This window comes from Apodemus sylvaticus, chromosome 19 (assembly GCF_947179515.1).
Source record: "Apodemus sylvaticus chromosome 19, mApoSyl1.1, whole genome shotgun sequence".
Lineage (NCBI taxonomy): Eukaryota > Metazoa > Chordata > Mammalia > Rodentia > Muridae > Apodemus > Apodemus sylvaticus.
Genome location: NC_067490.1, coordinates 5,917,755 through 5,943,850, shown reverse-complemented (window position 1 = coordinate 5,943,850; position 26,096 = coordinate 5,917,755). Strand labels below are relative to the sequence as shown.

Here is a 26,096-nt window from a genome sequence, read left to right as displayed (position 1 = left end):
TTGCCCCATTAGAACCTGCTCTGTTCAACTGAAAGGGACATTGGGGCAGGGCACTTGCTTGGGCTTCTGAGAGTTCCTAGGTTTGACCCTAGCACTGTAACAGATGACAGACAGACAGACAGACTGCAAAAGAGACCTGCTCTGATCAGGGTTACTGGCCTTGGGATGTAAAAGCATAAAGTGTGGTCTGCTGATGATTCTGCGGGTAAAAGTACTTGCTACTAATGCTTCCCCGGAACCCAGAAAGGGTAGAAGGAACCAACTGACTCCACAGGCCTGTAGTGCACTCACATGCCTACAAACACACCCACAAGCACTCTCTCTCTCTCACACAAACACACACACACATGCACGCACGCACGCACACACTCTCTCACACATACAAATACACACACCTCACAATCAGATACCACACATGCACTCTCTCATACACACACACACACACTCTCTCTCACTCTCACACAAACACACACAAATACTCTCACACTTGCACTTGGGAGGCAGAGGTAGGCAGATTTCTGAGTTTGAGGCCAGCCTGGTCTACAGAGTGAGTTCCAGGACAGCCAGAACTACACAGAGGAACCCTGTCTCAAAGAAAAACAAAACAAAAAATAAAAAATAAATAAGAAAATAGTTTTTGAAAAGTCCAAGCCAACACTGAGGTACCACAGATGCTAGTCGTGTAGGGTATTGTAACAGTCACCCAGTACAATAAAGTAAAACACTTGCTGTGAACTATCAAGATGGCTCAGTGGGTAAGGCACACAGAGGCCTGATATGAATTTTATCCTAGGGCCCACAGAATGGAAGGAGAAACTATTTTCCTGCTGGGTGTCCTCTCATTTCCACACAGAAATAGCTTCAAGTGCCCTTACCCGCTGAGTCATTGCTCTAGCCCCTGGACATACTTGTAAGCTTAAAATTTGTGTGTTCATTTAGAATGTCCACAGAAGGTGGGTGTGGCATGCCTTTAACTCCAGCACTCGGGGGCAGAGGCAGGTGGATTGCTACACACACACACACACCATACACAAAACAAGAATAGATATCCACGAAGGTGAGGTAATGAGGGGGTGGCCATGGGGGAGGAAACAGGTTACCTCTTTGTAGGTTGTCAGCCAGTGGAGCCCCATACACCCTCCCCAGGAAAAAAACATTCAAGGGTACTGCCAATGCTCTCCGCTATCCTCTAGTACTCGATAGCAAAAGCCTATTGCTGAAGTCGCCACAGACTTGATTTTGGAAGAGGGGAGGGTCCTGATCTGGAAGCTTCACCCCCCACACACGGGCCAGCTGGAAGGCGCTGTTCTTACTTCCAGAGGAAAGCAGTCACCAATGTCACCCAGCCTGACAACCCTGCCAGTTACACCAACCTGCTGGCAAAATACATCCTCTGGTGCAAGACTGTTTCCTAACCAGATGTTAGGAAAGTAACTAATCGCTTTTAAAAATTGGGTTGAAAGCTGGCTCCACGAGATGGAATCCATTCCTGGTGCTTAATTAATAGTTCAGTGAGGAGAGGAACCTATGGAGAGATAGACGATGGGCCTAGGGGGAAGCTGCTGAGTCTGCTAAAGGGACGTAGCAATAAAATGACTCCTAATGACTTGTTGCTGGATCCACAGGTCACTGCATTGCTCGAAGAGAACCTTCTTGTACTGCAGTTGAAGGCTATAAACATGCAAACGTGCACAGGCTACTATTCAGAGAATACAGGATGTTGGAACAGTAGCTTTGATTGGAAGGTCGATGACAGCATCCCTCCTCGGGGCTCGGGATCTATGCAGAAGGCGGGGCTGGAAGATTTTAAGAGCAGAGGCAGTAGATGACTTCAAAGAAGCAGCATTTTGCAGACTTGTGCAACAAGGCAGGTGCACAGGTGAGCTCAGAGACCAGGCAAGCATGCACAGGAGCTGCACAAACTCCAGCCAGGCAAAACCTCAGCAAGAAGGAGGGGAAGAGAGAGTGAAGCCCACCCCTAGCTGAGGGTCTATTGGCATCCGATTGCCACTGGGGCAGGGAAAGTCAGTTTTTCCTCAGTGGAGTGGCACATTCTGTATGACCCCACTCCAGAGCAGACCCCAGCCACAACCCCTGGTCCAACACAAACTGGATTCACTAGCATAAGGAAAAAAAAAATCTAGCAGGGCAGTGGTGGCGCACTCCTTTAATCCTAGTACTTAGGAGACAAAGGCACAAAGTTTCTGAGTTCGAAGCCAGCCTGGTTTATGTGGTGAGTTTGAGACCAGTCAGGGCTACATAGAGAGATCCTGTCTCAACAACAAACAAAAGCTATAACCCTCTGAACTTGGGGATAAGTAGCATTTCCTAGTTACACATTTTGTCTTCTGTCTGCCTAAAATCACCTTCTATTGTCCTAAAGGACAAACTGAAGGTCATCCACATATCATGAACGAGGGTGTGCTTCTACCGAGGGTGTGCTTCTACCGTACTGGCTTGCTATCAACCCACCCTGTGTATTAGTGACTTTCTCACTGCAGTGACCAGATAACCTGACAAGGGGCCATTTGCATGCTAGACATGATGGTTGAGTACTTTTAGCCCCAGCGCTTGGGAGGCAGGGGCAGGCGGATCTGAGCTAAGGACCTGTGAGCAGAAGAAACCCTCTTTACTGATTGCTAGGCAGGCGTTCTGTGTCAACTATTTGAGGAGTAAGGAACACACCCTCTGCATTTTACAGTCACCTTTGTAACTCAAAATACAATCCATAAATAAGGATCATTTGTGTTTTGGGTTTTTTTTTTCCTTACGAAATAGTATTTCGCTGTGTAGTCCAGACTGTCCTGGAACTCACTCTTTAGACCAGGCTGCCCTTGAATTCAGAAATCTGCCTGCCTCTGCTGGTATTAAAGGTGTGCACCAGCCAGGGGGTGGTGGCGCACGCCTGTAATCCCAGAACTCTGGGAGGCAGAGGCAGGTGGATTTCTGAGTTCTAGGCCAGCCTGGTCTACAGAGTGAGTTCCAGGACAGGCAGGGCTATACAGAGAAACCCTGTCTCGAAAAATACCAAAAAAAAAAAAAAAAAAAAAAAGAAACCAAACAAACAATCAAACAAAAAAAAAAAGGTGTGCACCACCCACTGCGGCCTGGCTCCTAAATACGGATTTCTAAAGCAGTTCTCAAGGCTTACCTGCTTCCTTCTTCTGAACCCTTTAGCTATTGCCCAGCCAAACATATCTTCTTTCCAAACCACTCCCTATGCCAGGCCCTGGCTTCGGAGCAGGGGCAATGTCTTATATGCCAGGGTGTCTGTGCTATCTCCGCCACACAAGGGTTGTCTGCACGCTGGACGCACTTTATCTATTTGCACATGCTTGCTACTCCTGGGAACGCGCCTGGGCTAAGCTGGCAAGGCCCTGTCATGTGAGCATGCAGAGCTGAGTTCAGATTCTCCAAAGATGAACAAACTAACCAACCAACCAACCTGCCTTGTGACAGGCACCTGTCACCTCAGCCTGGGAGAGGAGGCGGCTCGCTGGCCGGATGGACGGAGGCTCCATCGGTGAGCTCTGGTTCCGGTTCTGTAAGGAGAGCTCCCACCATCAGTCTCTAGTGGCCTCATACAACAGGATGTGCGCACACACAAGCAGAGAGCCTGCGGCACCGGTCACGTCCCTCCCGCCCATCCATGAGATCTAAAGGACAGACTCGTCCGTCCATCAGTTCTTAATGGCTCTGCCTTCAGAGAAGTGGGTGGCGTTAGGACGGGAGGCCCCGCCGAGGACAGCAAGCACTGCACACCACGGCCCATAGAACATTTATTTCTCAGAGAGAAAATAAGACGTCATATTATGGTAGGTAAAATTAACTCTTGTATTCTTTACAGGCATAGGTTTTTCTGTTTATTACCTCTCTTATAACCATCTGTTATAAACAATTCTAGAAGGCAAATAAAGTCACTTTCTACAATAAATAGAGCAGTGTGTGCTTCACAGCAGACCACAGAGACAGAGGCCCCGTGCCACAGCAGGGTCTGAGCCGCGTCCTGTCCTAAAAGAGCAGTTTCTTAAGTGGGACTCGGAGAGAGGGAAGGATTCCGAGAGTGAAAAATAGAGACAGTGTTGGGGGAAGGAGACAGAGAGAGGGAGAAGCCCCGCGATCTTGACACAGGTTTAGATGAGGGTCACAGAGTCCACAACTGACCAGTACCTGGGGAGAGGGGGCCGCCTCGGCTCCTTTGACTAGACTGCACGGCGTGGCCACGCAATGGAGGGTTTGGTAATGGAGAGCGTGTGCCTGGATAACTTACAAGGGTATCTTACAGTTATATACACCACGCCCTGTCCTGGCCGTGGCTGCGCTGTTCACTGGACAGGATCTGGCCCTCTTGGTGAATTTTGTTGGTTCCCTTTTAAACTCTGGCTCATGTCCCAAATGTGTAAGAAGTTGGCGACTGGTTGGTTGGTTGTATTTTTTAAAAAGTCTATGTAAAAATGGCAGTGATCTCCCCAGGGACTTCGTTTTTGCCCAAAACTCCCCTATGAAAAAAATTAAAACAATTAAAAATAACATCAAGGTAGAAATGAGCATGGCAAGGGGCGGTCTGCAAACCCGCCTGCGGCTTTGGTGCTTAAGAGGCGAAAGGGAATGTCAGGAGCAGAGGCCTCTGAGAGTGCAGTGCTTTGTCAGTCAGCTTTCCTCAGTCACAGCTTTTTTTTCTTTCCTTTCTGAGGGGAGGAGGCTGAGGAGGTGAAAGTGGAGAAGAGGCTGAAGGCAGGGGCTGAAAGGAAAAAGCTGTGTTCCGTGCCCTGGGAGGCAGGAGCAGCAAACCCAGGGGAGGGTGCCAGAGGGCAGCGCCACGCCACCTGCGGTGACTGCAGTGACAGTGATGGTGTGATGCAGTAAGGCTTGAGGCTGCTGCAGGAGAGAAGCCCATGGAGGGGAGGACGGGCAGCAGCACCCTGCTGAAGGGCACGTGCAACCCAATATCCATCCAATATGGCGCCCTGTGTTAGGGGAAGGGTGGGAAGCCCATCCCATCCACAGATCGCGTGCATGCGGCTGGCCTTGGCACAAGTGGGCTTCTGTGGGTGTGGGGAGGGTCCTGACAAGTGGGGTAGCTTCTACCTGGAGCTCAAGCGCCTGGCAGACATCCATCTAATATAGCAGCTGGCCAGGGAGGAAGTGGAACATCAAAGAAAGAGATCAATTTGGTGATGTTGCTGTCAGTTTGGCACAAGGGAGAAAGAGCAATGAGGGAAGGAGAGCCTGGGCTGGGTGTGGGAGAGGAGGCCGAGTGCCAGCATGGGGGAGGGGGAGGAAGCTCTGCGGGTTCCCAAGGGACCCTGGCACATCTCTGGGATCAGTGTCAGGACCTTGCCTGCCCTGAGGTATGGTTAGGTGGGAGAGGCATAGAGGGAGTCAGCTGGCCCCAGAAAAGCAACCCTCTTGCCTTGTGGGCCAGGTCTATCTCCCTGGCTGGCTAAGACTCTCAGCTGTTTCTACTTCTAGTGGTTCTTCAGTGGAACATCCCCAGGGACCTCGGGTGGGAGTTTTTGGCACACAGCAGCCCTCCAGGGGAACCACATGATTGGTCAATATTGGGCCTTGCCCTTGGAGACCCAGTCCAGTCAGGGCCTGCCATTACAAAGAAGCTGCCGGCCATACACGTGGCAGGGGCAGAAGAGGTTTCTCATGCCTCCGGGACAGAGGAGAGGCAAAGAAGGCAGACACAGGCCCAGCTCCACTCTTACAGGTAGCTGGAGGTGACGAAGGAGTGGGACCCACGTACTCGGCTCAGGTGGATCATAGCTCGATCATAGGCCACCTGGACTGACTTCCGGATGCTGGTCTTGCGGCCTTCTAGCATCTTGAGCTTGTCCACAGTGTCCTCCACACCCAGGGGCAGGACTTTGTCCTTTGGGAGCCACTGCCTGAAATGCAAACAGAGCTGCGATGAAGCAGCAGTCGGCCCGTGGGGCCTTAGGCCCAGCTCCCAGGTCAGGCAAGCTCAAGGGGGCAGAGGAGCAGAGCTGAGCCGGGGCCAGACACTTCTATTACCAGCAGCTCTACATCCTTTCCATGGAGACACAGGCGAAAATCCTTTTCTAGCCACAGGCTTCCAAGCCCCTCCTAAAGGACACCATACTGCCCAGACTCTCTAAGGACTGGGCGGTCTTTCCCTCAGCCTGGAGGGTCCTATTCGGCCTTTAGCTTGCTCTCTCAGATAACTCACTAGTATTGGAGCTGCCTACCCAAGGTCATGCCCACCCCCAGGATCAGGTGACATTTAGTGACTGATGGCTTAAGGGCACAGAGATCGGCAGTTCCTAACAGCTCTCTCCTGATGAAGGTGTCCTCCAGAAAAGCCCCCCAAGGAGGCCCACTCCACTAAGCACCGCTGGCTAGTGTCCTTAGGAACAGCTATAGGCAGAAGCCTCTCCCCGCCATGGGCTGTCGCTCACCAGGTCCTCTTGTTGTCAAAGAAGAGGACAAGAAAGAGCCTCTCTCCAGCCTCTGCCTGCTTCTGCTCGCCCAGCTTCAGCACGTCCAGTGGAGGAACAGGGATGGGGACACCGTTGTGCAGGAGGCCCTCCCGGGGCATCTTGGGATCGATGATCTGAAGGCAGAAGAGGAGACAGGCCCTGAGCAGGGGAGGGAGGGAGAGCTACAGGCCCAACCATCAAGGCATCGGACACCACAGCACGCTAGGGTTCAGTTCTCCATGTAACCAGTGATGGGAGGCTGGCATGGGTTGCCAACACCCCAAAGTGGAGATCTTAACTTTGTTCCCCCAGTCCACTGCAAAGTCCCTCCTGGCCTTGTGCAATCAATCCTACAGACGAAAGGACCTGACCATCAGGCTGAGGAGGGCTGAGCAGCCATCTGGATATGGAAGCAGAGAAGCAAACTCTCTTACGTCTGCTAGAAAGGACTCCGGGTGCTGCCCTGGCCGTCCTCGTCCATGTCTAATTCACTCCAGGACTCAGGGCCTTACTCAACTGTGACACAGAGCAAGCTCAGCCAGGCCGCAGAGACAGCTTTACTTCTCTGTGTAACAGGTTCTGGCCAGCCTAGGCGAGTGGGGCCAGATACTTCTGTGGATTGGAGAGGAGACAGAAAGAAAGCCAAAAGGGCTGGGGTTTGAGGGGAAAAACCAAAGCCACCACCAGAGGAAGTAGTCTCCAGGAGGCCGGGCCGTCTGATTCTGAGCAGGCATGTCGTCAACAGCCCAGCGGCTCTCCAGGTCTGTGTAGCACTGTCTGTTCCCAAGGCTCTCAACTATCCACACACCATCTCGCTTCAGTCTCCCGTGGCCGGAAGCCTGACAGGTGTTAGCGGACAGGGAGACATCGATCGGCACAGGAGGATGGGAACTGTGGAAACTGGCTGGGACGGAGCCTCCACTGTGATATGGCTTTGGGCCTGAGCTGCTCGAAGCCTCCAACCCAGCCTGGCTTCCAGAGCAGCTGGCTCATGAGCTCTGTGCAAAAGGCCAGAAGAGACTTGGAAACTGACTGAGGAAGAACCTTCTCTAGAGACAGAGCAATCTTAACTCTCACGTCCTGCCCCAGAGACCTCTGTTCATAAGAAACTGCTCCTTTACCTCGCCATCTGCCAGCACCCCCATGGCCTTCCAAGGTACTGAGAGGAGGCTCAGCGAGAGCTCTTGCTGCTGTTCCAGAAAACCTAGGTTCAGCTGCTAGTACCCACAGGTGACTCTGACCCCTCACCCCCAGGCATCAAATACAAATATGTGTGTGGTGCACAAACATACATACATAGAAGCAATACAACTCATATACATACACATAAATAAATGAATCCTAAAGACCCTAAGAAAGAACGACTTCTGGCCCACCCATGGGCTATGCAGTAGCTGACACTGTCTCCCAGGCAGTGTCACTCTTTCTAGGATTGGAGCTGAAGATCTAAGGAGACAACAGAGCCAGTCCTAGGCCTCTGTAGCCACCGAAGGGAAAGGGGGAAGGGGGCTGCCCTGCTGTCAGGAAGAGACTGGGAAAGCCTGGAGGACGAGCGCTCCGAGGACAGCTAGCCGCACACGGCCATCCACGCAGTGAGCACGGTGCCGGCTTACAGATAGGAAGCTGGCGGTAAGGTCCAACACAGCGTGCAGCCAGTGTGCATACACACCACGACTGCACTGTATGAACACAAAAGGGAACAGTGCAGTATCAGTCTGTATGCTACAAACGGGTGGGCACAATACCCCCCCTTTTCTGTTTTTTCAAATCTCCTGTAATATTCGCATTACTTTTGCAGAAACAAAACAAAACTCACACCCCTACCTCCACCCCCGTATAACATGCACAGTGGACATGCACAAAAGAGGGATACAGGCCATGCACCAAAATAAAAGCACAGGTTGTGTTCAGGTGGTGATTGAATTTCTTCTTTGTAGTCTTATGTAGCCCTAGCTGTCCTGGGACTATTTAGGCCATATTGGCCTCGAACTTGGTGAGATCCACCTGCCTATGCTGAGATAAATGGCGTGAGCCACCAGGTCCCAGTGTTTTGTTTGTATTTTAAAGGCTAGTTTTGGACTATCTCTCCCTCAGTGTACAATTTCCCAAACAGCACCGCTCCAAGCCTGCCCACACTTCCCTTCCTCCTGACTGACCTGGGCCTGGGCTCTGATTGTTACCGAGCTCCCAGTTTAGTGCCTCCAGCTACCGGGGAAGTGTGAGTCTCTCACACCTGCCACAGCTCAGGAGGGGACAAAGTAGGTTAAATGAACCAATATGGCTCCAGGAAGTGGCACAATCGCATTGAGACAGGGTATCCTCATTGTCACAAACAGGATTCTGCCTTCCTTATCTTAGGAGGCTGCTGCCAGGCTCAGCTGGGAGAAGCCCAGAGCTGTGCAGAGAGAGAGGTCCTGGGTGGCTCCCCCAGTGCGGCAGACCCTAAGAAACACCTGAACAAACTTGGACTCAGCCTCTGCAAGGCTTCTTTGGTGTTCTAGAGTTGAGCTGACTTTATACATCCTTTAAAACCTCCCCAGATGATTCTCCTAAGATCCAAAGGGTTCCAGTTGGTGGTATTATCTTCCAGAGACCGGTGGCCAGTTCCTCCCCACCTGGGAAAGCTTCAGGAGGCTGTGGCCCCCTGGGAGTCATGCATTTCAATGCTTGGCCACAGGGAGTGGCACTATTAGAAGGTGTGGTGTTATTGGAGTAGCTGTGGCCTTGTTGGAGGAAGTGTGTCCTATGAAAGGGGCCTTAGAGTTTCTTATGTTCAAGCTCTGCCCAGTGTGGAACCACAGTCTCCTCCTAGCTGCCTTCAGATCAAGATGTAGAACTCACTCTCCACTGCTCTAATATCATGTCTGTCTGCATGCTGCCGTGCTTCCTGCCTTGATGATAATGGACTGAACCTCTAAAACTGTAGGCCAGCCCCATTAAGTGTTTGACTTTATAAGAGTCGCCATGGTTGTGGTACCTCTTCACAGCAATGAAACCCTAGCTACGACAAAGATGGAAGCCAAGGAGGTAGAGAGAATAGGTAGCCACTACCAGTAGGAGTGCAATCCAGAACCAACTTCCAGGCAATCTGGCAAAGTGCGCCAGAATCCTGTACAGATGTTGCCCCTGGCAGGCACTCTGAGAAATAATGGCGATTGTGCACCAAGGTAAAGCTAAGATGCTCACAGACAACTGCTGACCATAGAGAAAGAGTAAAGCTAAACGGGGAGCTGGGAAATGGTCAAAGCATGATATGTGAGAGCAACTGAAAGACGATGTCATCATTAATGAGGGCGAGATGATGTCATCATTAACAAGGACATGATGACGTCATCATTGACAAGGACATGATGATGTCATCATTAACAAGGATGTGATGACTTTTTCATCATGTGAGATGGACATGTTCATGGTATGCTGAGAAGGGGAAAGGTTAAAGGCGTACTGCCTTGTATGCACACGCGTATGCACGGGGAAAGGGGCCGACTGCAGTCCTGAGAGGCCAGGACAGGGGAAGACTCCTAATGCAGTGGCTCTCTTTCCATCATATTATGAGCTCCAAAATCAAATTCCAACCCCAGTGCTTACTGGCTGACAGTAGTTAACAGACCCTGTCTCTTCCCAACAAAACAAGATCAACCATCCTGTCCCTGGCATTTCAAGGACTTAGTAGGCAGATAACACCACTCAGCATTATTAGCACTTTAAACTGCACTAAGCAGTGTTCCTTCTACTCAGAAGCTAGAGAGCAAGGCCACAGAAGCCCTAAACTCCGGGGTTCTCAATACTGGAGCCTTGTGTGTGGGGAGGGGTGGTTGCTGTTTGCCCCAGGAAAGCTAGGGTAAAGATCCCGCCACCCCTCTGAAGCTGAAGGCACCTGACTCCCACCACACTTATACAGTCAGATAATCCCCCAAGGCAAGGCAGGGCCCAGAGCCGCCAGGGGGAGAGGGAACAGGAGGGTGTCGTCTGGGGCAGACTCACCAAGGCAGGGTAGGAGGGGTAGCCTCGGCACTTGGCCCACACCAGCTCCAGGGGCTCCAGGTCTCCGCGGTCTTCAAAGGGCATCAGAAGGCTTCTGCCTGGGGGGTGGGGGAGGGGAGGAGACAGCGCCCAAAGGGGACTTGGCATGATGCCCCAAAGCCCTGCCTGCGGCTTCCATCTGACTGGGGCAGTCCAGGATTGAGTCAGCAACCCCCTCCACCCTTTCCTCAGGGATTCTAAGACCGGGTCAGGGGGTCAGCAAAGTAACCCTATAAATGGCCAGATAGTACATTTCACCCTTTTAGGAAATAGCCAAGAGTCTGAATAGATGAGTATGTCTCTTCAGCAGTAAAACACACATTTCTGACAATGAAATTCGAATTTCATAAAACTTTCACATTATAAAAGACCATCTTTTTCATAAAAACAGACAGCAGACTATCATTTACCAACCTCTGACCCTGAATTCTGAATTTTTTCCCTGGGGGGAAAAATATAATGGCTGCATGTCCAGGGCCTCTCAGGAGAAGGGGCGTGCCGCAGCCTGAGCAGAGACAGTACTGTCTGCATCCCAAGCTGGGAGTCCTTGTCAAGGAGGTTTTATGAGGGAGAGTGTGGAGAAGACCATCCCAATAGAACGTGAGCACTGCTCTGTCCAGGCCACGATGAGCCACAAGCACTTGGCTGCACCACAAATCAGCAAAGCCAGGCGGACAGGCAGGGATTTCCTGACCCTAGGTATCTATCCGGCCTGGGACGGGCCGCACCTCCTCAGCCTCACTAATGCCCTGAGCACCACGGAAACCTCGTTCTTTCCTGACACTGTGCACAGGAGTGACCACTCACCCAGCCAAGGAAAAGGGCTCAAGCCTGAGAGCAGAGATGTATAGTTCTTAACTAGGATGAGAAGAAAAGATTTCAACGCCAGCGAGGGAAGAACACTGACAATGACCTGGTACAAGCCAGTGCAGAGACCAGCAGGGCAGAAACCTGCACAGCCACACGCCAGAGAAACTACAGACCGGTCTGGTTCTTTTGGAATGCAATTCTGTTCAATGTCCCAGGATCATTAAAATAAATGTTTGCATCATCTGCTCCGGTAAACATCTTAGGAAATTTATTATAAGAAAGGTAATAATAAGATTTTGGGCAAAAATGTGCATTCCAAATATTGTTTGTGTTAAAGGCTGGAGTTAAACCACTAAAGTCAAGTACAAAGCATTGCTTGTCAGATAGAAGGTTCCAGTAATACAGTGCACAGAAAAGCCATGAACCAAAAAGGAGAAAATATACAAGCAAAAACTGTGAGCACAAGAGTGTGTGTATCATCTGCACTTGTCTTGTCAAAATGTGACTAAAAGAATCGGAAGCAGCACAGGAACAGGACAGCTGTTCCCATGGTGGGTTTTGGGAGTGCAAGTCTTTTTAAATATCCTTTGGCGTCATTTTTTAGTGTGTGGGTTTAAAAAGTAAGGGAAAAAATGTCACCACCAGGAGCACAAAGTGTGTCAGACCCACTTCCTGACTGGACGCTTAGATGCAGGGGTTCATCTGGACGTGAGACCTGCCGTCCAGGTGCAGACACTCAAGAAATGGAACTCAAAGCATGTACCGTCCACAGACACTGGGGAAGCAGAAGGAAGCAGCTGGCCCAGGAAGGAGCCCTGCGTGTGAGGGGACCAGCAGAGCCAAGCCATCCAGAGAGCATGTGACAGACAACCGTGAGAAGCAGCAGCTGCTCTAGACCCAGTCCACCTCGGAGCCACCCCAGGTAGGCCTCCTGTGGCCCTGCCTTGCCTTCTCTTCTATCAGGCGACACAGACATGGGTTATCGGTGACACGTTAGCACCGAGTCACTAGCGAGCAAAGCTCGGCAACATCACAACCTAACGCTCCACGGTAGAATGAAGGCCTGTGCACAGAGGTCGCTCAACTCTGCCCCGATGAAGACACCTTAATGTCCGCCTGTGGAGGCCTTTAGTGAAGCCAATGAAGAGTCCTCTCATACAATGGGCCACTGGGCAGGCAGGCAGAAGGCAAAGGATTTCCAGGGTATACTGTGAACTAGGAGAAAGGAGTGGGGGCCCTCTACACTTCTCCCCCCCCCCCCACACACACAGGTTTCAGCTTGAATATACCGTAAGTAGTTCTAACAGAACAACCACACAGCTGGCAGCCCGTGTTCTGGAGGGGAATACTGGCTTTCATTAGAGCTTCTGAATTTTCGGTCACCATGGGCACATGTTAACTATTCAAACTGTGCTGGCTACTGCTTTTGTTTTATTTAGTTTCTGTCAGCCTAGACACAGGTCCTCTGGGAAAGGGACTCTTGATTGAGTAAATGCTTCTACCACACCAGCCTATGGCAAGTCTGTGGGCATTTTCTGAATTGATGACTAATGAGGGAGGGCTTCTTTATTATTAATGGGCTGTAGGTTGGAAGCGAAAAGAACTCCTTCCCCTTAGGTTGCTTTTACCATGATGACGATCACAGCAACATAAACTCAAAATACAACGCAAACTAAAGATACTTAAAAACAAAACAAAAGCCAAGGCTATCTCTCAAGTCAGTATCTGTGGGTGTGGCCCTCACAGACTGATGGCCAGGTAGTGAGCCCCTGCAGGAAGCAGCTCTGACTGCTTGCTCCTCAGAACATGTTTCCCCAGCTCTGCCTTGATAGTCTCCTCACCTGAGCCACTGTGGTCAGAGTCTCCATTCACACCTTCCAGGAAGGGCACACGAGCCAGGGCTGGCTTCCCACGGCTGCGTTTGGGAGGCGTCAGGCCACTGCACAGAGTAGAGGGTGGAGTGAGCAGTTTTTAATTGGAACCAACCCACTCTCTTTCCATGTCCAGGCACAGAGCTACGAAAGCACAAAGGCAGAGACAGCATCTCCGTTTCCTCTGCAGGCTGATATTAACCCACGGCACATGTGACCCGGGAGTTCCCGTCAGAACCCAGTCCATCCTTGTGAAGGGCCTGCTCCCTCTGCAGAGGACTGTTTCCATCCAGAGGGAAGGCCATGGGGCCAGGCGTGGTGTCACACACCTTTGACAACAGATCTCTGAGTTCCAGGCCAGCCTGGTCTACCATGACACCCTCAAGAAGGTGGGTGCACAGGGAGCAGCACAGGGTTAGTCCCCCAGTCCTCTCAGCCTCTCAGGACAGTCCGGCCCTCTGGCCTCTGCCCAAATCTGCACACTGTGCTTCACATTTCTTGAGAAGCCAATTTATTTTTTAGATCCAAAAATCTGCCTCTTTTCCAAATGTTCTATAACAGGCACATCTTTCCAGAATTAGCAAAGACATTTTTAAATTGAAAAATAGATCCACTTCTCACTTCCAAATGGTTTGTGAGTTAAGTTTTTCTTGGATAGGGATGGTTTTCTCCCCCAACCCCCCCAACTAATAAGGGACCGAGCTTTCTTTAAGCAAAGTTACTGCAAAGAGGTAAAGTCCGGAGGGTGAGCTGGGTCAGTAGGTAAAGGTACTTGAGTCAAGATGAGTCTGATCCCAGATGCACATGGTAGGAGTACTCATGCCTACAGGCTGTCTGTCCTCCGATCTCCACCAACACAGCGGCACACATGAGCACACATGCAAATGCAGTAAAATGCTTTGAAAAGGGAAGTGCTGGGCATGGTGGCACATGCCTTTAATCACAGCATTTGGGAGGCAGAAACAAAGGTAGTCAGATCTCTGAGTTCGAGGCCAGCCTGGTCTACAGAGCAAGTTCCAGGACAGCCGGGGATATAGAGCGAGACCTGTTGAGAGAGAGAGAGAGAGAGAGGGAGAGAGAGAGAGAGAGAGAGAGAGAGAAAGAGAGGGGAGGCGGGCTAATATTAGACAGAGATAGGAAGTACTGAACTGAGGCTGCCAACTGAAGCGCTGGCGTTAAATAGTTCCTCATGTAGTTGTGTAGTTTTAACGCACAATCAGAGCTTCGGGTTTTTGGGCAACAATTATGTAGCTGGAAACCCCCACACACATCAAACTTTAAGAAATAATACTGCTGCTGGGCATGGGCACACACTTTTAATTGCAGTACCAGGGAGGCAGAGGCGGGTGGATCTGTGTGATTTTTGAGGCTAGAGCATCTACAGATTGAGTCCTAGCTGAGCTACATAGTAAGACAGTCTCAAAAATAAATAAACTCTGTGAGTTCAAGGCTTGCTGATCTACAATTTTTCAACCAGAAAAAAGTGGTTAAAAAATGAGTCAAATTTTTACAGAAAAGCCAAGACGCAGCAAGGGCTGGGAATGAATGGCTAGAGTGTGTAACACAGGTTCACTGAGTCAGAACTGAATTTATGCTAAAATGTGGCTCAACCAGAACCACAACTCGAATTCCCTCAGGACATGCAGTCAGTTGGTACCTGTTTGGGAAGCAGCACCAGCAAACCCTACGAAGCCTGCCCGCGCAGCTCAGAGCCGGACTGTGCAGATGGGAGAGCTAGAGGCCTCACCAGGAAGTCTCTTTCCATGATGTGGCAGAGAAGAACAGGGAGAGGTCACTAACAGACATCTGTGACCTTCTGTGACCCTGAGCAGTGATTGCCCCAGGGGGCTGTGGGAAGCCACGCTCACACACCCATGCCCCCTGGGGATGGTTTTGTGTTTCCAGGTCTCAGGTATCGCCAGTGGTGTACTCTAGAGTGCCCGCGCGGATGTGAGAGGCCTGGGACACTGTGCTGCAGCAGCAGAACGAGCTCTGTGTGGCTGGGAAGAGGCAGATGGATGCTGCTGAGGCTTGCTCTGTAGACTTCCCCAAAGAGCTAGGCCAGCCCAGGACAGCCAGTCTACAGTTCAGAGAAGAATCTCCATCCATCTCCTCTACAAGATAAGCTAAGGGAGCTGACACATAGTTAACAACAATGACTCACCCTGCACCTCGCAGCTGAGCATGGTGGGGCACAGATGCCATCCTAACACTCAGGAAGAGAAGCTGGGGGATCAATAGGTCAAGAGGAACCAAGCCTCAGTCACATCAAGTCTACAATCTGGGATGCAAGAGACTGGCGTGGAGCACGACGACTGGAAGCGAGCTCTGAAGAGCCCTTTGGAAAGACCAGACATGGAGGGAGCGAAAGGGCAAGAAGATCGTGGGTGACCAGTGCAAGGAGACTCTGTGAGTTCAAGGCCAGCCAGCCTGGTCTACACAGTGAGTTCCAGGAAGCCAGGGCTGAGTGGAGAGAGAGACCCTGCCTCAAAAGAACAACAATAGCAACAACAAACCAAAACAAGAAGAGACAACATGGCTTCAGTCTAACAGATAAGAGCTTCCTTTCTGCTCTTGCTGGAGAACTGTAGAGGAGGTTACAGGAGGGAGAGAGAGAACACTGCAGTCAGAACGTGGATCTCCCAGCTTCCTTACTTTTACATTATTTTATTATCGTGTGTGGAGGCGCTGGTGTGTGTGTGTGTGTGTAGGCCGGGGGTGGGGGGGGTCGGAGGGGGGCCCCGCCTGGGAAGTGGGCTTTCTACTCCACCGTGTGAGTCTGAGCACTGAGCCTGCTAGGCCCCAGGGTCTCCTGCTTGAAGTCTCAACACCAGACTGAAAGAAGAAATACCTTTCAAGGGCATGGCTCCTCTACCAAGCAGAAGTCCCAGGGATGGCAAGCAGGGGCGGCTGATTGGACTTCTTCACAAAGGCAAGCATCTCCTGAACAGGCAGGTGGGCTTGGCCTGTTTGTGTGACCCACAGATGGGAAGCCTGCTCCACCTTATCCAAGGGCTGGAGGATGAGAGATGGCTGGCGTCGGTCTTACCTACTCCAGTAAACCGCCCTTCCAGGCACTGTCACATTTCCTTAGCTTTACTCTGACTTTTGTGTTGTTTTTAACAGGCTTTACTACAAAGCCCAGGCTGGTCTCCACCTCGTGATTCTATCTCAGTCACCTAAGTGTTGCTTCTTTGAAGGAAGTCAGGGACTCCAATCTAAGAGCAAGGAAGAAGAAGTATTTTCTAATATTTTGAAATCTGTATTTTCTAGCCGCATCTGCACACTTTGTGTCTCTGGAGGCTTTAGCAGACAGGGGGGGGCCAAGGCAGGTGTTTTGAGGTTCTGTGGGGAGGCAGGCACTCATGAGGGAAGCCAGCACAGGCCAGCATGGAACTGCGGACCCACACAGCCCCACGCGAGCTCATCAGGTAAGCAGATCTCAAGCACACACGCCAGTGAGGCCTGCTGCAGAAGCCTTCAGACACAGGCCAGCCTTTTCTGTGCTTTCCTAAACCAGGAATGCTCAGCAGTCACCTCTGCAGTGGTACCCAGGCCTTCCGCGCCAGCAACCCCTCTACCCAGAGTCTGGAAGGACAGAAAACACAGGGCAATGGGCTCAGTAAACGCTTAGACTTGAGAGAAATGAAGCTTCTGGTTCAGAAATCCTCTCTTCATGTTTAAGAACAACAGAAGCCCATTCCTTCTCAGCAATAACAGGCAACCCAAAGCCTCTGCAAAGGGGGCCTTTAAAAAGTTCATTCTTGGCCTTCCCTCATTCCTACGCAATACCACTACAGAAGCTACTGCTGTGGACACTGGATGTAGCTGACATGTGCCTGTAATCCCAGCACCTGGGAAGCAAGGGAACAGGGCTGAGCTGGAGGCTACCCTGACCTATTTAGTTTTACATCTTATTTCAAAACCCAAGGGCTAACTTCAGGCATAGAGGTATATGCCTATAATCTCAGCGCCTGGGAGACCAAGGCAGAAATCCTTTGGATTTCAGTCCATCTAGGTCTATACAAGACCCTGTATCAAGAAACAAAACAACACCCCCCCCCTGCAAAACAAAAAAAAAAAGCTTTGGTTGTAACTTACTGGTAGAGTGCTTGCCTAGCAGGTGTGTGGCCCAGGGTTCAAACCTTACAGAACAGAATCCAAAACAAACTGAAGAGACCAATCCTATGAAACCACATCTGCAGCAAGCTGGGCTATACTCATGTGCACGCCTTGGAGCGTGCGTGCGTCTCAAATGGCAACCTCGCTGGGCAGCAGGAGATTGAGCTCCACAAACTCAACACCGCTCTTCCATTAGAACAGATCTGAGAATCAAGGGCCAATCCCTTTCCCTCAGGGCCCCCAGTTATAGACAGGCCAGAGCCCGAGGAGCCGGCAGCAGTGAGACCTAAGAAGGAAGCCCGACCTGTCACTGAGTGGAGAATGAAGAAAAAGAGGTCTCCAGGCTGCCCGAGCTTGGGGGATTAGCATCCTTACCTGCCAGCTTCCAACGCCAGTCCTCCACTGAGACCCAAACTACATTCCGAGTCAGACCCGCTTTCCGTGTGTTTTCCAAAGCCGTTAGTCACGCCTGCCAAGGACACACACAGTGAGCCCTGAGTGCAGAACCTCCCTTCCCTGACACACGCCTCCCTGTGGGAAGCTGCCTCAGAGGACCAGAGTGGGTAGGTGGCTGTCCCTGCAAGGAATGTATCACAGGTGACAGAGGGACCCTCACAGAGAGAATGCTAGCCACTGAGCACTCTCCCCACATAAAAGATGAAGTTAGCCCATGCCTGACCACCGAGGTAAACTACGGCTTCTCCCGAAACCCCACCCTGGGCAGGCTCACAAGTCCCTGGATCCACTCAACACAAACCTCAATTACCAGGGAGGTCCTCTGTCTCTTGAAGAGCCACAGCCTTCCCTCTCTTGATAACCACTCACAAGCCATCCCCATCCCAGCTGCCAATGACAGCTTCCTTCTCCAGGGAAGATGGCAGGAGAAGCTAAGACAGGACAAGGGTTAGGGTCAAGCACACCCAGAGATATCTCACAGAGCTAGTGGACTGAAGAGTGCAAATCTTAGGACTACAGCAGCCCAGAGCAGAGCAGCATGGAGCATCAAGCCCTGGCTCCAGGCTAGGCTCTCAAATACTGGCCCCTTTCTTTTGTGAAGTAGAGAGGTTGTTTGGTATGAATCCCTTTGCAAGGAGCCTCGAGCACGGTGAGGATCACCTTGCCATGGAGTCACCTTTGCTCCACTTGTTGAATGTCTAAGTCCCAAGTCCCACAGCTCTGAGCACTGAACCAAGGCTGACGGTGGACCAGACCACCGATTTAAGACCACCTAGGCTAGAAAACGGCAAGACCAGCCACACTTGTGACAGCAGATGCCTGGGCCGGGGTGACTCCTTCATGGCCTGGCGCTTCCTCTAACATAAAAACCTCAGTGTGAGCCAAAGGACACAACTGTGTCTTGCCTACAAAGGACCAACGCCTGCCTTCTGAGCTCCAGTTCAGGCTGCACACAACTAAGTTGTCTTGTGAGTGTCAGGCAGTGGCAACTGTTGTAGTATCCCCAAGCGGTAGGGCCCCAGGTTGGTGGGCCTTCACTTTTAGTACAATCATCTCCAGCTGCTTGGGGAGACACACACGACTGAAAAGATGACAGTATCTGCTACTGTTGGCAGCGGTCCCCATAATCTACTCTAACCTCAGCCCTGCAACGGAGGAATCGCCAGCTCCACATCTGAAAGAAGGAAAGAGGCTCAGAAAGGGTACTTCCCTCCAGTACCGGCCACTGAAGTCAGGGTCTGAACTCATGTTTAACATCCTAAATGGCTAGCCCAATACATAGAAGCCTGGCTGAGGGGAAGGGAAGGCTGTGCTGGGAAAAAAAAGAGAAAAAGCAAGCACGATCCTAGCTGCCCCACAAAGGACATGTGACAGAGGAGCAGAGGTCAAGAGTAGCCTGACCTCATCACAACCAAACACGCCTGCCTAGCATGTAAGGCCCCACATACGCCTCGGGCCCCTCACACCAGCTACGCCTTTCCAGCTGCCCTCAGCCTCAGGTGCCACCTTCAGGAGAAGCCTTCCCACAGGCTGAGGTGGCACATGCCTTCAACCCAGCACTTGGGAGGTGGAGGCAGGCGGATTTCTGAGTTCGAGGCCAACCTGGTCTACAGAGTGAGTTCCAGGTCAGCCAGGGCTACACAGAGAAACCCTGAACAAAACAAAGAGAGAGAGAGAGGGAGAGAGCGAGAGAGGAAGAAGGGGGGGAGAGGGGGAGAGAAGCCTTCCCAAGCACAGGTCAAGTTCCCTGAGTAGCCCTGGCAGTGTGAGCGCCCTGGAGCCTACACTCTGGGTGTGGACTCAGCGATTTCTCGGTGGCTTAGAGGAACACTCTGCTTTCTACTGCACTGGGACGCTCCTGGAGCCAGCACTGGGTCTGACTTATTACCCTCTCCTGCTCACCACAGTGCTGCGGCCACCTCCAACCTGCCCTAGTACACACACACACACACACACACACACACACACACACACACGCGCGCGCGCGCGCGCGCGCGCGCGCACGCCCACCTCCAAGGTATTGCTCATCTGTCCTTTTAAGAATACCCTTCCCCTAGATACACAAGCAGCTCGGGCTTCAGTTTCTTCGGATCTTTACCCAAATGTCCCCTTCCCTGGCCACTCTGCCTCATGCCACCCAGCACTCTCTCTCCTCTTCATTGATGGTATGACCGGTGTTTTTAGTTTATGACTGTCACCGAGCTTCAGATATGCGAACCTTCATTTGTCCGCAGTCTATTTCTCCTGGAAGAGAGTTTCATGGTTTGCTCACTAATTTTCCTCCACATCTAAGACAATGTCTGAAAGAAAGTATCTCCAGAGTGAACTGAAAGAAAGCTAGAGACCCTTGACCACATACAGTCTGACATTCCCCTGAAGGCCAGACACAGCCCAAGACACAATCTAAAGCTGCTTTCAGCTTGTGTCCTCACAGAGGCCCCTACAGACTGCTGCAGGGAGGGTGCTCCCTGTCACTGTGTCCTCACAGAGGACCCTACAGACTGCTGCAGGGAGGGTGCTCCCTGTCACTGTGTCCTCACAGAGGCCCCTACAGACTGCTGCAGGGAGGGTGCTCCCTGTCACTGTGTCTTCACAGAGGCCCCTACAGACTGCTGCAGGGAGGGTGCTCCCTGTCACTGTGTCCTCACAGAGGCCCCTACAGACTGCTGCAGGGAGGGTGCTCCTGTCACTGTGTCCTCACAGAGGCCCCTACAGACTGCTGCAGGGAGGGTGCTCCCTGTCACTGTGTCTTCACAGAGGCCCCTACAGACTGCTGCAGGGAGGGTGCTCCTGTCACTGTGTCCTCACAGAGACCCCTACAGACTGCTGCAGGGAGGGTGCTCCCTGTCACTGTGTCCTCACAGAGGCCCCTACAGACTGCTGCAGGGAGGGTGCTCCTGTCACTGTGTCCTCACAGAGACCCTACAGACTGCTACAGGGAGGGTGCTCCCTGTCACTGTGTCTTCACAGAGGCCCCTACAGACTGCTGCAGGGAGGGTGCTCCTGTCACTGTGTCCTCACAGAGACCCCTACAGACTGCTGCAGGGAGGGTGCTCCCTGTCACTGTGTCCTCACAGAGGCCCCTACAGACTGCTGCAGGGAGGGTGCCCCTGTCACTGTGTCCTCACAGAGACCCTACAGACTGCTGCAGGGAGGGTGCTCCTGTCACTGTGTCCTCACAGAGGACCCTACAGACTGCTGCAGGGAGGGTGCTCCTGTCACTGTGTCCTCACAGAGACCCTACAGACTGCTGCAGGGAGGGTGCCCCTGTCACTGTGTCCTCACAGAGGACCCTACAGACTGCTGCAGGGAGGGTGCCCCTGTCACTGTGTCCTCACAGAGACCCTACAGACTGCTGCAGGGAGGGTGCTCCCTGTCAAGGAAAAGCAGCCAAGCAGATGGGAAATTTGTAAAGAAGTCACAGGCAGGGTCACCTGTCTCTTCCTCCTGCTGAGGGGACCTCTCCCCTTCACTGTCACTGCAGCTCCGGCTCCTTGGCCGCTTCCGGGAATAGTGTTCATCCTCTGTGCTGGCTGGAGAAGGAGTGTCCACTGGGCCATGGTCCTCGCCATTCTCCAGGGTCCCATCTGGACCCCTCTGCAGTTTAACTCCATTCTTGGCCTTCTTGAAGAGGACAGACGTTCGGCGGCCCACATTGCCAAGAGAGGTATCAGGAGGGCTGTCAGGGTTTATGAGGGACAGTCTGTCAATGCCATTGTCACTAAGCAAGCATTGCAAGGGCTCGCTCCCCAGCTGCAGAGCCGATCTTTCTAAGACCTCGTCATCTTCCACCTTCCGGGACTTTAGGAGCCGGCTTGAAGGTTTGCTGTCACTGATGGGTTTCAGGGTTGGAGGATCTGGAGGGGACTCCTGTTCTGACAAGGAAGGCGCAGGCCCGGTAGGCTCCAAGGTTGGTGGGGCAGGCAATTTTGAATCATCTGTTAAAGAAACATAGAACCTGCTTGAACATTCTAGAAATAGTCTGCTCCTACCAGTCAGATACCATCTCTGATAAGCAAGGACCACCGCTTTGACTCCTCTTAGGCCTCAGATCTAAGCAAAGAGGAAAGGAGGAGAGAGCTCTGTTCATACTCAGCAGTTCTTGCTGCATGTGTGAATCGACCAGGACAGCAGCTCTTAGCCTGCCCAGTCCTGAGACCTCAGGGAGAGTGCGCTAGGTGCCACACCAAGGATATGGGCAAGAATATTTACAACTTGTCTCTAACAACATCAACATATTGATGGCCAAAATACATGGCTTAAAACTAAAAATGGACCCAGACAGCTTTAGCAGTTTAACAGGCTGGCCGTCAGAGATGGTTATGGTTCTGCACGGAGCCTTACCAACCTAAGCCAGAAGGGCACTGCTTGGGATAATGCATTTTCAATGATGGGTAAGGAAGGCATTCTTGTCAGAACAGCCTAAGGCAGACGCTGTCTTGATTATGAAATAAAAAGGGGGAAGATGAGGACATTGCACTAGGACAAGGAAGTAGGTTTGGGTATGAATGTGACACTGGGCCAGGGCCAGGTTCAGGATGAATAGAGCTGTGCTGAGGAATGTGTCCTTTGTATCTTGACTATCTTGTTAAGTCCCTTGATATAGGAATCATGGGACCTGTATATGCGCCTTGTTTGTTCCTTGACTACTTTGTCTTTGCCCTAGAACTGACCCTGTTCTTTGTGTGTACCTAGAATGGTATAAACACAGACTGGAGAAAATAAGCCCACCTAGGCACTCTCAGAGGGCATGCCATAATGCTGGCTAATATGTCTCCTTTCTCCTTCAATCCTCCTTCAAGACCCTGTTGTCTGACTGAGCTGGCTCGATCAGCGACCCTTTAGTGCAGTTCCTATTTATTTATTTATTTATTTATTTAACGTATGTGAGCACCCCAATGCTCTCTTCAGACACTCCAGAAGAGGCCATCAGATCTCGTTATGGATGGTTGTGAGCCACCATGTGGTTGCTGGGAACTGAACTCAGGACCTCTAGAAGAGCAGTCAGTGTTCTTCACCACTGAGCCATCTCTCCAGCCCAATGCAATTCTTCTTGTAGTGACCTCCAACCATGTTATATTTCTTGTTATTTCACAACTGTAATTTTGCTGCTGTTATGAGTCGTAATGTAAATATCTTTGTAGATAGAGATTTGCTATGGGGTAGAGACCCGCAGGCTGAGACACACTGAACTAGGAAGCTTTGTAAGTCTACTTTGCACTCCAGACCAAGTGAAGGCAAATCACAAAGGGAAGAGAGCTTACCAAGTGAGCCTAACGGTTTGTGTTTCATATGTCACTCATGCCTGAGACATCTACTGGCATAGCCAAAACTAAGGTGTGGCTTCAGCTTGCCCGACAGGAGGATTAAATTCTCACCGACACCGGGGTTTTCTCCTGTCCTCAGTTCTGGTTTGTGACAGCGCCCAACAGGCAGAAAGAGTGTGTGCACACATAAAGACTCAGCAGCTCTCAGACAAGTCTGCTCTGTTTGAAACTTCACAAGCCACAGCCCAGACATCCCCATATAACCCTCTGTGACCTGACAAGGAAACCCTCTGGGTGATGCTAGAGCAACTGGCCCACTGTGTGTGACCCTGCCACTGCCATGCTGACTGCCACATGAAATTTAATGGTCACAGGGCCTTCTGATGTCATGTGGCTTCCCTACTGTGTCTCTGACCTACAACAAGGCAGGCCAACCTCTGCAGTTTGAGCCTTAGCAGAGCCCATGTTTAAGCTCTGTGAGTAGCACACCTCCCCAAACCTTGGGCTGCAAAGGGGCAGGCACAGTGGGAAGCAGCTTGTGTCCTGGGTTTTGGGAGTCACTTCCTTGACTCATTCAGGTAAGGGACAGACTCTAATAAACTGCTGGCGGTTTGACACTTTCACCTGAGAAAGCCGCCGGCTTCAGTCAGTGCGGCCTTTGGTAGTCTGACTCCTCTACTGGGTGGGCCATCTGGGATCCAAACCACAGGCTACAAGGAAGGTCCTTGCTTCTCTGCTCATCCTCCCACAGTCAAGGGTGACCTGTTCTCAGAGCCCTGCACGCAGTGCTAGGGAGCAGGCTGAGTACTCAGCTGGAACATACAATGCATCAGGCACAAAGACGCTTCAGACAGAACTGCCTGCTGTGGGGCTGCAGGGCTCCAGCACCCTAACCTCTCTGAAACTCTCCACTCAGGGAGGATGATCTCCAGAGATTTTAGCCTCTTACTCCTCCTGACTCCCTCTCCACCCCACACCCTGCCTGCCTGAGAATCTCTCACCTCTGTTCCCTTCATCTTCTGGCTCCTCCTGCAGGGCCTGGTCCAGCATGGCTGCATCCCCCCGAGATCCTGCTGGCAAATCCCCGTTGGGCACAGTCTTGTTCAGCGACAGGAACTGTGGTGGCGGTGGCTGTGCTAGCTTTTGCCGCAGGGCATTGATCTCCCTGCGCAGCATGCGGACTCGACGGGTGCGGGCCCCGCTGGATCGCATGGCGCTAACCAGATCCAGTTTCTCCAGCAGTTCCTTTAGCTGTGCCTCTGGGGACAGATGGGCCCGGTTCTCTGGGATGAGGATGTTGTCCACTGCCAGGGAGAAGGGAGGACAAAGAGTCTGAGGGACCGGCCTAGCGCAGGGTGAGGGAAAAGGGCTGACATCTTTCGGATGCAAACTATGGTCCTGGAAGGGCTAGGTCAGTGACTTCCAACAGTGTCAGTGTAGACCTTGGCCTGACATCACTGCTGCCCAGAAGGGACAGAGCAGAATGTGGGAAACATCTGCAGGAAGCAAGTCCCAGTCACGCCTACGGTCATGCGGCAGGCGTTCAGAGGCCTGAGTGATTATAGCAAGTAGGACAGGCAGTGTGGTGCTCAGAAGCTCTCTCCTTCCTGGTCCTCCCACCCTGTGCTCCAGAGCCACACTGCAGGGATGCACAAGATGCCTGGAGAGGCCTTGGCTTTCCAGACAGACAGCTGCGCCTTCCCTACAGCACTGAGTCTGCTCCCAGCCACAGCTTTGCAGCTCCAAGGCCCACCCTGATCCTGGGCTGTCTGGGACCTGTCCTTGTGCCTCTCTTCCTGGTCCTTCTTCTCCCTACCCACCCAGGCTCCTCACCATCCTCCCAGGAAAATCGGTAAAAGTCTTCCAATTTGGGTGACTCGGGCAAGTGGGTGCCCCTCTCAGGATCAAAGCCGATGTTCTCTGCCTGCCGCCGGGCATGCCGCAGGATGGCCCCTCCCAGGTCCCGCAGGCGGACAGCTGCTCGGTGGAAAATTGTGTCTTTAGCATTATACTTCATGCAGTTGGTAACTATAAGGTTAAAGTCCTCCTCAAACTCCTCCAAGGTGTGGTACAGGTGAGATTCCAGCTTCCGCCTCATAGTAGAAAAATCCATTGGCTTGGATATGAATTCCAGGTAATCTGGAACCTAAACATATAAAACCTGTACAATTATAACAACTATTTATGAGCCACACGGGCACACCCTTCACTGCTACTCTTGGCCTCCCAACTCTCTGCTGTGGCCATGTTGGGCTCACTGCGAGCCTCCGGGCCTGGTCCACCCAGACCTACTACAGCTCCCCTCACCCTGAGCAAGTCCACTAGCCAGACAGACAGCCCCCACCCTCACTTCTGGATGGCCTGCGGCCCAGCCCTCGCTTGCTCTACTCGGAGGCTCTTTCCGGGTCAGACTTCTTGCCTAGAGGGGCGACTTGCCTCACTCAGGCTGACGGGTTCAGCAAAGATGTGTGCGGGGTCCTTCTCCTGCAGCAGGTCCAGAGTCGTCCTCAGCAGAACGGTGAACGGCATCAGCTCCAGCTCCATGGCAGCCTGCTGTACTTTGACCTGCAATGAAAGTAGTAGTCAGAGCCCTGACCTCAACAGAGGTCCTGAGTTGTCTAGACCTGCTGTCAATCATGTAACGAATCTCCACGAGGGATGAAGCCGGCCACCCTGTGAGGCTCACACCAACAGTGTGGTTCACAGGCTAGAGTCTAACTCCCAGTGTGTGAGGGCTGAGGGCTGCTGGCATCACATGGCTTCCTCAGGATTGATCAGGACATCTGGGCGCGTGCTACCCCAGGAGTGAGTGCTGTTAAGGCAAATTCCCACATGTGCCCGCCTGTTCGCTCATTCATCTGCTTTCCCGTCTCGGCATACTGTGGGATGGCTCCCTCTCTCCAGCCTGCCATCCTGCCCTTACTTCCAGCCTCCAGACCCTGGAGCCAAACCAGCTTTCCTTTGCAAATGGCCCAGCGTGTGATGACCTATCCTGGTGGCAGTGAAGTGTTTACAAGTGAAGCTTTACAAGTGTTTTCTATGCATTAAGAACCAGAGCAGAACTTACAGGAGCAACAGCAGTTACCGACCGAAGTGACTAA

General features: G+C 51.9%; 1 protein-coding gene across 8 annotated transcripts in view; it reads right to left on the bottom strand.

The window, feature by feature from the left end:
• Positions 1-3,761: 3,761 nt before the first annotated feature.
• The window catches only part of Brpf3 (bromodomain and PHD finger containing 3), a 38,435-nt gene continuing 16,100 nt past the window's right edge, over positions 3,762-26,096 (bottom strand). For 4 of the 8 annotated variants that reach the window (XM_052163020.1, XM_052163021.1, XM_052163019.1 and 1 more), the window contains 9 exons: positions 25,432-25,560; positions 24,829-25,141; positions 23,997-24,299; positions 21,163-21,666; positions 17,648-17,741; positions 13,121-13,218; positions 10,431-10,528; positions 6,426-6,580; positions 3,762-5,894 (listed from right to left, as the gene is read on the bottom strand). In XM_052163020.1, coding sequence (XP_052018980.1) covers positions 5,711-5,894; positions 6,426-6,580; positions 10,431-10,528; positions 13,121-13,218; positions 17,648-17,741; positions 21,163-21,666; positions 23,997-24,299; positions 24,829-25,141; positions 25,432-25,560 — 1,878 coding nt within the window. In that variant the 3' untranslated portion in view covers positions 3,762-5,710. Of the gene's footprint in view, positions 5,895-6,425; positions 6,581-10,430; positions 10,529-13,120; positions 13,219-15,900; positions 16,369-17,647; positions 17,742-21,162; positions 21,667-23,996; positions 24,300-24,828; positions 25,142-25,431; positions 25,561-26,096 lie in introns of those variants that run through there. The other 4 variants (XM_052163023.1, XM_052163024.1, XM_052163025.1 and 1 more) reach the window with 4 other exon arrangements.